At 52.5% G+C, this 11,828-nt stretch overlaps 1 protein-coding gene across 1 annotated transcript; it reads right to left on the bottom strand.

The window, feature by feature from the left end:
* Positions 1-3,636: 3,636 nt before the first annotated feature.
* LOC146542129 (uncharacterized) lies at positions 3,637-10,349 on the bottom strand. The gene is made up of 11 exons (XM_085213489.1): positions 10,175-10,349; positions 8,311-8,547; positions 7,767-8,033; positions 7,256-7,492; positions 6,502-6,792; positions 6,322-6,419; positions 6,011-6,203; positions 4,863-4,965; positions 4,441-4,487; positions 4,238-4,309; positions 3,637-4,091 (listed from the first exon to the last, which is right to left on the bottom strand). Exons 1-11 carry the CDS (start codon positions 10,296-10,298, stop codon positions 3,970-3,972), a joined length of 1,791 nt encoding a protein of 596 aa, XP_085069615.1. The 5' UTR covers positions 10,299-10,349; the 3' UTR covers positions 3,637-3,969.
* Between the last annotated feature and the right edge of the window lie 1,479 nt (positions 10,350-11,828).

An 11,828-nucleotide genomic window follows, 5' to 3' on the forward strand; every position in this document is an offset into this window, starting at 1 on the left:
CTGAGGGCAATCACAAAAAAGGGCATCTTTGTGCAGAGGCAGCAGCACAGGGAAGACCACTGGCTACTGAGACATGGGGGCTGTGGAGGAGCAAAGAGCATGCTTGGCCTTCCACCTTGCCCAGTTAGCTCAGCTCCCAAAAGGAGAGGAGGGGGTGGGGGTGTAACTGGAGTCACTAACGTAACGCCTGAACGTAACACCTGAACGTAACATCCCTGTGCTTGCAGGAGAGGGATGTGCTTGTAAGACCCCATGGTCTTGTGCCTTGTTGGAAGAGGAGGATGACTCACCCCTTTGTAGGAAGAACACGAGGGCAGGTGGGAGGTTGGTGGCTGTGGAAACACCGGAGTGTGGTCATGAGGGTACTAGGGTTACTGCCATTCGCAAGGAGACCAAGCTCAGGTGTCTTTATACTAATGCACGCAGCATGGGTAATAAACAAGAGGAGCTGGAGGTCACTGTGTGTTCGGAAAGTCACTATATAGTTGCCATCACAGAAACGTGGTGGAACAACTCCCACAGCTGGAGCACAGTGAAGGAGGGCTACTGGCCTTTCAAAAGAGACAGGCCGGGTAGGAAAGGCAGTGGTGTAGCTCTCTATGTTCAAAAAGACTATGAACGTGTGGAAATTAATAATGTTGATGTACGGTTGAGAGCATATGGATCAGAATAAAAGCAAAGGCCAACAAGACTGACATTACTGTGGGAGTCTGCTACAGGCCACCCACCCAGGATGAAGAGGTGGACGAGATGCTTTATAAACAGCTGGGTGAGGTCTCCAGGTCACTCCCCCTTGTTCTGGTGGGGGACTTCAACTTCCCAGACATCTGCTGGAACTATAATGCAGCTGGCAGGGAACAGTCCCGGAGGTTCCTAAAGTGTGTGGGAGGTAACTTCCTGACACAGCTGGTGAGGGAGCTGACGAGGGGAAGCAATATCATGGACCTGCTGTTTGTTAACAGAAAAGGTGTGGTGGGGGATGTAAAGGTTGGAGGCTGTCTGGGGCAAAGTGATCATGAGATGCTAGACTTCTCTATCCTTGTTGAACCACAAAGGGGAGTCAGCAGGACTGCCACCTTGGACTTCCGGAGGGCGGGCTTCAACCTCTTTAGGACCATGGTTGAGAGGGTCCCTTGGGAGGTAGTTTTGGAGAGCGTGGGAGCCCAGGAAGGCTGGGAATATTTTAAGGAAATTGTTTTAAAGGTGCAGAACCTGACCATCCCCATGTCACGGAAGACGAGCCGACGGGCAAGGAGGCTGGGCTGGCTGAACAGAGACCTTTGGCTGGAACTCAAGAACAAAAGGAAAGTTTGTGGTTTCTGGAAGAGTGGGCAAGCTACTTATGAGGATTACAGGTATGTAGTGAAGCTGTGCAGGGAGAAAATTAGAAAAGCCAAAGCGCAGTTAGAACTGAGCTTGGCCACTAAGGTATAGGAAAACAGTAAATGCTTTTATAAACACATTAATAGCAAAAGGAAGGCTAGGGAGAATCTCTATCCCTTGCTGGATGTCGAGGGCAACCTGGTCACAAAGGACAGGGATAAGGCTGAGGTACTTAATGCCTTCTTTGCCTCAGTCTTTAATAGTAAGACTTGTTACTCCCTGGGAACACAGCCCCCTGCGCTGGTGGGTAGGGATGGGAACAGAATAAGCCCTTCATGATCCATGACAAGATAGTTTTGGACCTGCTGCGAAAGCTGGATGCTTACAAGTCCATGGGACCAGATGGACTGCACCCTGGAGTGCTGAGGGAGTTGGCAGATGTGATTGCCAAGCCACTGTCCATCATTTTTCAGCAGTCCTGTCTAACCGGGGATGTCCCGGAATGTGACGCCCATCTTCAAAAAGGGCCGGAAAGATAATCCTGGTAGCTACAGGCCTATCAGTCTCACCTCGGTGCCCGGGAAGGTTATGGAACGAATAATCTCGGGAACCATCACGGACCAATTAAAGGTCAGCCAGGGGATCAGGCCCAGTCAGCACGGGTTTACGAATGGTAGATCCTGTCTGACAAACCTGATTTCATTCTATGACAAAGTGACCCGCTTAGTGGATGAGGGTCAGGCTGTCGATGTGGTCTACCTGGACTTCAGTAAGGCCTTTGGTGTACGCCCTGCTGGGTGAAGCACTGGCTGGATGGCTGGGCCCAAAGAGTCGTGGTCAATGTGTTGGATCAAGTTGGCGGCCGGTCACGAGCGGTGTCCCCCAAGGCTCAGTACTGGGGCCGCTTCTGTTTAACATCTTCATTGATGATCTTGATGAGGGGATTGAGTGCACCCACCCTCAGTAAGTTTGCAGACGACACCAAGCTGGGAGGGAGCGTTGATCTGCCAGAGGGAAGAAGGGCACTGCAGAGGGACCTGGACAGACTGGATCGATGGGCCAAGATTAATGGCATGAGTTTCAACAGGGCCAAGTGTCGGGTCCTGCATTTTGGTCACAACAACCCCAGGCAACCCTACAGGCTTGGGGAGGTGTGGCTGGAAAGCTGTCTGATGGAAAGGGACCTTGGTGTTCTGATGGACAGTCGGCTGAACATGAGCCAGCAGTGTGCCCTGGTGGCCAAGAAAGCCAATGGCATCCTGGCTTGTATCAGGAACGGTGGTGAGCAGGACGAGGGAAGTCATCCTGCCCCTGTACTCGGCATTGGTGAGGCCTCACCTCGAGTACTGTGTTCAGTTTTGGGCACCTCTGTACAGAAAGGACTTCGAGGTACTGGAGCAGGTCCAGAGAAGGGCAATGAGGCTAGTGAAGGGCTTGGAAAATCAGCCCTGTGAGGAGAGGCTGAGGGAGCTGGGGCTGTTTAGTCTGGGGAAAAGGCGGCTGAGGGGAGACCTTATTGCTCTCTTCCAGTACCTGAAAGGTGCTTACAGTGAGAGTGGGATAGGTCTCTTCTCACTGGTGACAGGTGACAGGACAAGGGGAAATGGCCTCAAGTTGCGCCAGGGGAGGTTTAGGTTGGACATTAGGAAACACTTCTTTACAGAAAGGGTGGTTAAACATTGGAATAGGCTCCCCAGGGAGGTGGTTGAGTCACCGTCCCTGGATGTGTTTAAGAGCTGTTTGGATGTGGTGCTCAGAGATATGATTTAGCAGAGGGTTGTTAGAGTTAGGGTACTATTGTTAGGCTGCAGTTGGACTTGATGATCCTTGAGGTCCCTTCCAACTTGAGTAACTCTATGATTCTATGATTCTATGAGAGAAAAGAGGGGACCAGAAGCTGGAATGGGGATGATATGCTGTGTATTGATTGTGTCCATTTAAGGGCCATGGACTGTGTGAGACCTTGAGTGACTCCTTGCAGCTCTCCTCTCCTTCCTCCCGAGTCCTGCCAGCAGACCTGACCAACTACACCCTGGGTCACATAAAGAGAAGCATGACCAGCAGGACAAGAGAGGTGATGCTGCCCCTTTACTCTGCTCCTGTGAGATCACACGTATGCCATTTGATGGTATTCTCGTGAAGGAAGGAGGAACAGCACCCCCATCACTGTGCTGGGGGCACAGGGCTTCTCGGGATTCTTCCTCAGAACTGCTGGGACTGCACAAGCCCCAACCTCCCATGAAGAGAAGAACTTTCACACCCAGTAGGAAAGAACCCCAACCACATAGATGCAGTAAGGAGCAGGCAGCCCTCTGAAAACCAAAACATTTTATTGGCTCTTGAGACAAAGCAGCACAGCTGTGAGGGCAGCGCACTTGGGCCGAACTCTAGCAGAATTCTGGAGCTTGATGGGTGCTGGTGCAGAAGGTGGAGAGGGGCTGGGAAGCCCTGTGTCAGGGCTGGGCAGTGCTGACCTTGGCCAGCATGAACAGCTCATCCCAGGCCTTGGGCTGCTCCTGCTCTGTGGTGCAGGATGCAGGAGCTTACTGAAAACATGAGTGGGAGCAATAATGCAGCAAAGATACATGCAGTTCCACTTCCAGCTGTGCAGGACCAAGACTCAAGAAGAAGCAGCAGGACGTGTCGTCACCACTGACCCAGGGATGTTCTCCCCATCTTCTCCACTCTCACACTGCTTGGTGAGTCTCCTGAGGACTCCAGGATGGGCAGATGTAGGGATGTTGGCTCTCTGTCCTGACCACCTGCACCTGCGGACACCAATAGCACCTGTTTAGAGCCTCCTGCAAGCCCTGGGCAGTGCAGGGAGTCTGGCAGCTCTGGTACAGGCTGGGGCACCGGGCAATACCTGCCCCTGTTGTCTCAGGGAATACAGGAACAGCATCCCACCTCCTACCTGCCTCTTCTTCTGACAGAGATCTCCCCTTGATCACAGAGTAAATATCTGAGTTTTCATATGGCTGCAGCTCTGCAGGGACAGAAAGAGCAGGAGGATGTGTGGAAGGAGAGAGGCAGATTTGGACAGCAGCTCGGGCATTGATCTGCTCTCTCCCCACCCACCACTCCAACCCCGCAGTTGTCCCTGTGCTGGACCCCTACCTACATAATGGTCCTCCTCAGCTTTGGTGGGCACAGCCTTCCTTCTCCTGGGAAGACAAAGGGATGGTCTGAATTTGGGAAGAGGCTGACATGGCCCAGAGCCCTGCTGAACCCAGTGGCAGTGGAAGAAGCGCTCTGCATGCTCTGTGCCCCAGCCTCTCCCCCACTGGCTGGCACCAGTGGCCACAGGGGATGGGGTCTTCCAGCACACACACTCCCTGCCCCAATCCTGAGGATGACGCTCTGATGACCCCATTAGCAGCCCTACAGCTGAACCATGGTGGCACCAACCAGCCAGCACCATCCCTGTTGCTTGAAAGCAGTGGGAGCAGAGCAGGAAGCCCTCTTTGTCACCAGCCACCCCAGTACCAGAGTGTGGCCGGAGAGGCAGAACAGCAGCTCCAAGTCCCACGACTACTCACCTGGACAGCACGAACCACACGATCACCACAGAGAGAGTGACCATCACTGAGAGCACAACCACCACTGTCACCGCTGTCCATGGCCAGGAGCCCAGAAACTGCCCTGAAACTAACACACAGCCAGCAGTGGGTGTCACAGCCTGGGATGAGTGCCCAGGCCTTGGCACCAAGTGTGCGCACACGTGCAGGTGTGTTTGTCCAGTATCCACAGCTCTCTGGGGACAGACAGCAAGTCACAACATGTGCTGCCTTCAGCTCTAATGGGCAGAGAAGAAGCAGGGAGGCTTTGGATTATGAGGAAGAGTTCCATTTCCATAAACTGCACAGTGCAGCCTGGCTTGTGAGAGGATTCACAGCCCCAAGGGCTGCAGCCATGCTTCTGCTCAACATGAGCCAGCAGCACATGCTGGCCACCCAGAAAGCCAACCCTATCCTGGGCTGCATCAAGAGAAGCATGACCAGCGGGGCAAGGAAGGTGATTCTGCCCTTTTACTCTGCTCCCATGAGACCACAGCTGGAGCACAGTGTCCAGCTCTGTAGCCCCAACACAAGAAGGATGTGGAGTTGTTGGAGCAGGTCCAATGGAAGGCCACAAAGATGATCAGAGGGCTGGAGCATTTCCACTATGGGACAGGCTGAGAGAGCTGGGGCTGTATGGCCTGGAGAAGAGAAGGCTCCAGGGGGACCTTATAGCAGCTTTCCAGTACCTCAAGGGGCCTATGGGGAAACTGGAGATGGACTTTTTATTAGGGCATGTAGTGATAGGATGAGAGGAAGTGGTCTTAAACTGGAAGAGAGTAGACTACATATTTAGACTAGATACTAGGAAGAAATTTTTTACTGTGAGGGAGGTGAGACACTGGATGTGTCCACCCAGTGAGCTTGTATGCCTTCCCCCGGAGGCACAGAAGGCCAGGCTGGATGGGGCCATGAGCAACCTGCTCTGGAGAGAGGTGTCCCTCCCTGCTGCAGGTGATTGGAACTAAATGATCTTAAAGATCCCTTCCGACCCAAACTTTATTATGATTCTATGATTCCTTGCCCAGTTAGAGAAGGACAGGATGGGCACACAGCGACTCAGGACCTGCTCGTACCTCATGCTTGCCCCATGACCCCACCGGGCCGACGCATGGCACAGAAGCCATTACCTGAGATGTAGGCTTGGAACTCCAGGCTGGATGCATCCCCAGCACCAGCTGCCGTCAGGCCCTGGACCGTCACTGTGTATTTGCTGCCTGGGCTCTGGGGAGGCGGCGTGTACTGGGTAACAGAGTGGTTCACTGTTACCTGCTGGAAGTTCAGGAAGGTGCCATCGTGCGCTCTCCTGGCAGTGAAGTTCAACTAGAGGGAGGAGAGGTGCTGAGGGGAGCAGTACCCATCTCCTGCTCAAGCCCAGGGCAGCTCTGCATAGAGCAGCTGCTGCTCTGCTGCCTGGGTACAGAAGGCTCTACTCCGGTACCTGGTACCCAATGATCTCCCCTCTACAGGAGGGCAGCGCCTTCCACCTGAGAGTCCCTGTGCTGGCATCCAGCTGCAGCTGCTCTGGCTTCTGCGGCACTGGAAGCACAGGAAGATGAAGTCACAAGTGGGGATTTGGGGTGAAGAGCAAACTTTACATTACATATAGGAGGGCAGTTACCCGTTGCTTTTGTCCTAAGGTGTTGTGTGAACAGGATTGTGCTGGGTGGCACTGAAATAGTGATGCTGTAAACAGTGAAGGGCTGCAAAGGAGGACAGGCGAATGTTCCTTTCTGACCATGTAGAATCTCCTGTTCCGTGACTTTCTCAGCCTTACAAGGAGGTGAGGAAGGCCCTGCCAGCCGGCATGTGGCCTGCATGTGCTGGCAGGCATCAGGGAATCTGCAGGTCCAGTTCAGTTTGATGCTGGTGCTGGAAACCACTAGGGACCCAGGGACAACCTGGAAGACCTCTATGAAGGAAGCATGCAGAAGAGTCACTTTCTTCCTATCCCCTCCCAACCTGCAGCAGATCTCTATTAGTCCCACTTTTGCTGGCATTTACCCAGGACTTTGTGGCCAGTGCCATCCTGCTTTCTTTCACACAGTACTTAGGCAATGAGTGCACATTTCTTGTGGCCTGGACCACTCTAAGGGCATGGTGCTGCAGTGATTCAGGCCTGGGGATGGGAATGGCAAAAACTAATTGGCAAGTTTGTGATCCCTCTGCTTTCAACACTAGGGGGCTAGCAGCTGATCTGGTAACTGCTAGGAGGACAGACACAACCCTGGGCTGCATTAGCAGCTCTTTTCTCTGTAGTGCACACCCACGGCATTCCCTGACCACCCAGAACCCACGGTGTTGAGGCTGCACACTGCATCTGGCACCATTTCCCTTGCTGGAGTGAGCAGACTGAGATTGGCAGCTTCACTCACCCACACAGATCATGTTCTTCTCTACAGGCTGCCAGCGTCCTCTGCCGTTCTTCTCATGCCAGATGCTCTGAGAAGCTGTGGAGCCTTGTCTAGGGTTTTGTTTCATGCAGGAAACCTCTGTGTGGGACAACCAGTACCCTACTGGGCATGTCAAAATCACTGTCTCGTTGAGATCGTAGGACCCCTTGTCTGGGACAAAGAGAATCCTGGGGTCCCACTGGGGCTTCTGACATTTCCCTGCAGCAACCAGATGGAAAAGCATTAGCAGAACAGAGGCTGTCTGTGCAGGACAGGGCAGGGGAGAGGGAAGATGTTCCCTGCTCTGATACACAGTGGTGAGCGATGGAGGCATGATACGGATCAGCCTTCCTACACCACAGCCCTTTGGCAGCACCTCCCACTTCCCCAATACACAGAGAGTCTGAAACCTCTCGTGCTCACACAGCCTGCCTTCCTACGGGCAGGAAGGACAGCGCGGGACTCCCAGGACAGCTTCTGTTGCCTCCCTTACCTACACACTTCACACTGGACCGAATATGGGTCCAGGCATCGCTGCTATCCCTTCCCAGCCATAATCCCCCGTTTACAGGTTTCCCACGGTTGATGGTCTGCTCTTCTCTTGAACATCTGATGTGTGTGTAGGATGGCTGTAAACCCTCAGGGCAGCGCAGCTTCACTTCTTCATTCTTTTTGTACTCCTCCTGGTCTGGTGCCAGATGGAGTCTTGGGTCCCACTGGGGCCTTTGACAAGTTTCTGGCAAAGGTGAAAGAAGTTTCACTTATGGTGGGAGGTGGTGAGCTGTCCATGGGCACAATAGCCCAGAAATTGGAGGAAGCAGGGACACGTCCCTCCAGTGCTTTCAGTGACAACTGTTTCCACCAGCAAGAGACAAGGGCAGAGCCATGCTGCTGCTCAGGCTCCTGGCACCGTAACCCTGCTCAGCTGCTCCAGAGGGAGAGACAATATCCACGTGTGCCTACATAGCGGGGCCAGCAGAAATGCAGGACACCTCTGTCATGCTCACCTTCCCTCACTCATGAAGGTCCCCACTCACCCACACATCTCATGTATCCCACTGCCAGTGGCCATAAGCCTGTGCTGTTCTTCATAAACCAGATGTTCTGAGGAGCTGGGAGGCCTTCGTGTGGTCTTGGCTTCACACAAATGATCTCCATGGCAGAAGGCCAGTACCCATTAGGGCATGTCAACATCAAACTTGTATTGACATCGTAGAATTCCTGGTCTGGGACAAAGTGAATCCTGGGACCCAACTGTGGCTTCATGCATTTCTCTGCACCAAAAACATGGGAAGATATTAAACAGAAGAGAGGTTGCCCAAGCAGGGGACAGGGACGGCATTCCCTGCTCTGGTACATAGTGGTGAGGGATGGAGTTTCTGGTCATGATGTGGATCAGCCTTCCTACACCATAGCCCTTCAGCAGCATCTCCCACTTCCCCAGCACATCCAGAGCCTGGATCCTCTCGTACTCACGCAGCCTGCCTTCCCCTGGGCAGGAAGGGCAGCACAGAGCTGGTGTAAGCTGGAGCCTTTATCACACTGGGATTTGGGGCATTCTCCTTTTGGGGACAAAGTGTGACAGTCCTACTCCAGGCGAGGGGCTTGTCTGGTAATGGAGGACAAGGAGGAGAGCTTTGTGCCACCTCTTCTCTGAACCCATGAAAGCACTGTGCTGGGATGCTAGCAGAGTGGAGGCAGATGTTAGCACACTGGGAACCGACTTATGACATGTCTGCAGCTCCAAGGACATCACCCCAGCAAGGCTATGTCCTGTGGGTGTTTGGAGCCCATTTGTTTATCCAGAGATCCCCTAGAGAACGGGCAAGAGACAAGGGTCTGGTTGGAGCCTGTGAATCAGGACCAGGAGACAAGCCAAAAAGGGTAACACCATGGTGATCACTGTCCCCTCCCAGCCATGTCCAAGTTGTCTGAGTCCCAAAAGATGAACAGAACTGGTGTGCTGGACAGGAAAGTTGAGGTTGAGATAATTGGGCTTATTTAGCTGGCAGGAGAGGAAGCTTAGAGAAAGATTAGCAGGAAACAAGAGGAAGCAGCCCCCTTACACAGATTCCCATTCACCTCTGCAGACTTGCAAGCATTCTCTATCAAGTCTCACTTTCATAGAATCAAAAATTATCCTAAGTCTGAAGGGACCAATAGGATCATCCAGTTCCAGTCAGTGACAGTGGTGTCCCAACACTTCTTGAGCCCCAGCAGCTTAGGGCCTTGTCCACTGCCCTGGGGAGCCTGCTTCATGCCCACAGTTCTCTAGTGCAGCACCTCTTCCCAACCTCACTTCTCTTGTAGTGGGTTTCATACCATCATTGCACTCTTGTGTCCTGCAGTGTACTGTAAAGGACAGTGATCACCACCCTATTCTTTGGAGCCACATATGCTGCCCAGATAGGAAACTTTGTCCCTCTGCCCATCGCTAAAAAGTCAGCACTTCCTTCCAAACACCAGAGATGGGCAACGTGATTCACAACCCACAGGACAACTTGGCAAGCCACTTCTGCTCCCATTTCTCCGCAGAGATAATGTCTCACACCTCAGGGTCCCCAAGCCCTGCTGCAACAAGCAGCTACTCCAGGGCACCACAAAAGTCAAAGCACACCATCTCCATACAAAGAGCCAAACAGAGAACTCGGAGGTGTCCCCATCCTTCCCGCTGTGCCAAGGCATTCCCAGCACACTGAGGCTTGCTGTCCTTCATCTCCTAATGCAGATTCAATCTGACACAACCCAATGATGTCTGAGAGCCTCGGGATTGGTGGACACCATCTTCAGCCCTCTCCAACACGTTGCCATCAGTCAAAAGAGGGAAAGATGCAGAACCAGCTTGCAGGGAGAGGAACAGCAAAAGCTTCTTTTGAAGAGAAAGGAGCAACCAGTGCTTACCTTCTTCCCTTTTTTCTCCCTCAGTATTTCCTGAAACTGCTCCTGCTCCTGCAGACTCTCTATGTTTCCCCAGCTGAGGCAGGAGGACCAGCAAGAAAGCCAGCACCTGCCCTCGTATGGCCATGCTGCTGCCAGATCACAGCCTATGCCCCACTCAGCACTGCTGGGAAAAGGTGTCTGCACTGGTGGGAGAGGTGCAAACACAGAAATGAAACAACAACCAGGGAAAATCACGCGTGGAGTGAGGAGCTTCCTCTTTGGGCAGTCAGCACCCACAGAGCTGCTCCATGCCCACACACACTGAGACACCTCCAAAGACTCCTCAGAGCCACTCCACTGCCTCAGGGAGAACATGAGGGGAAAAACACTGCCTGAGGGTGGGGACAGAGGAGAAAAGGGAGAAACTGCATGCAGAAGGTGCTGCAGCATCCAGACAGGTTCTTGCCTGCAGCTGGTGAGAAGGGAGGAGGAAGGAGCTGCAGAGGCCAGCAGGATGGATCTACATCACCTCCCACCCAATCCCCATCATCTTCCCCAACCTCAATCCCATCGCCATCCCCTGTCTTCATCCTCAATCCCATTCCCACTCCCCTGCACTCCTTGAGGGGATGTGAAGGGGTTGAGAATGAGAAGGAAAGTTGACACTGGGAAAAGAAGGGGTGGGGAAAAGCAGCTTAAACTTTTCTTTGATAACATTTTTTCTCTCACTCTCCATATCTATTTGTGCAAACAATAGGTTAATTGTCCCAGAATTTTCCCAGTTTTTCCTGGAGCGTCATTCAGTCAGTGTCATTATAGAATCATAGAAACATTTAGGTGAGAGAAGACCTGTAAGATCATGAAGTCCAACAGCTGCCTAACCCTACCAAGTCCTCCACTACACCATGTCCCTAAGTACCACATTCTCCCACCTCTTAAATACCCCCAGGGATGGCAGCTTCCCTGGGCAGCATTTTCTATAACCTAACCACTTCCTTCCTGACCCCTAACATAAAGCTCCACCTCCTCCTCCTGAGATGCATGAGAGAGTACCTGGGAAGCGCCTGGCTGCAGTCTGAGGTCAGCCCACCACTCCCATCTTAAACTAGGCCTTCACTACTGTTTGTTAGAGCTAACAAGATACTAAGGGTGAAAATACGTTCACTTTTCCCCCCTGTCTAAGTCAGTAGGAGGAACTGTGTACCACTTTTCACTGCTTTCACTAAGTCCAGCTGCCACAACCCTGTTGTTGAGTCCCAACTGCGGACCTTCCAGATCTGCTGAGCTCTTGAATCCACCATATGCAGCCTTCTCCATCAAACATTCCCTGCTACCCTGCCCTGTCCCATATTTCCTCCATGGTTTATAGGATGTGAGGCACCTCAAGATGGACAGTGCATACAATACTGGGGTAAAGAATCTTTCTGAAGCTGGGTGGAGAAGACTGTTCTTGGCTACTTCAAGCAGAGCCTTTCTGTATGTTAGAAAATTTCTCTCTTTTTTTTTGTTTTTGTTTTTGTTTTCTTGGTGTATAACAGACAATAGAAAAAAATGCTGAAATGCTGCACTAAAGGCCACAGCACTCAATTGCATGCCTGGCTCCTACACAGCATAGCATTGCAGCTGCTGGCTCAACAGATGACGCCTTATTTCACCAGGATCCCCAGCACAGAAT

The sequence above is a fragment of the Meleagris gallopavo genome, chromosome Z, assembly GCF_905368555.1.
Source record: "Meleagris gallopavo chromosome Z, MGAL_WU_HG_1.1, whole genome shotgun sequence".
Classification (NCBI taxonomy): Eukaryota; Metazoa; Chordata; class Aves; order Galliformes; family Phasianidae; genus Meleagris; species Meleagris gallopavo.

Bases quoted from the DNA above. Each gene is read 5' to 3' on its own strand.
- LOC146542129 (XM_085213489.1), bottom strand. From the start codon at position 10,298: ATGGCCATACGAGGGCAGGTGCTGGCTTTCTTGCTGGTCCTCCTGCCT. The intron at 4,966-6,010 runs GTAATGGCTTCT...TGTTAGTTTCAG, and splicing joins GTTCCAAGCCTACATCTCAG to GGCAGTTTCTGGGCTCCTGG. The intron at 4,310-4,440 runs GTAGGGGTCCAG...CTGTCCCTGCAG, and splicing joins TGAGGAGGACCATTATGTAG to AGCTGCAGCCATATGAAAAC.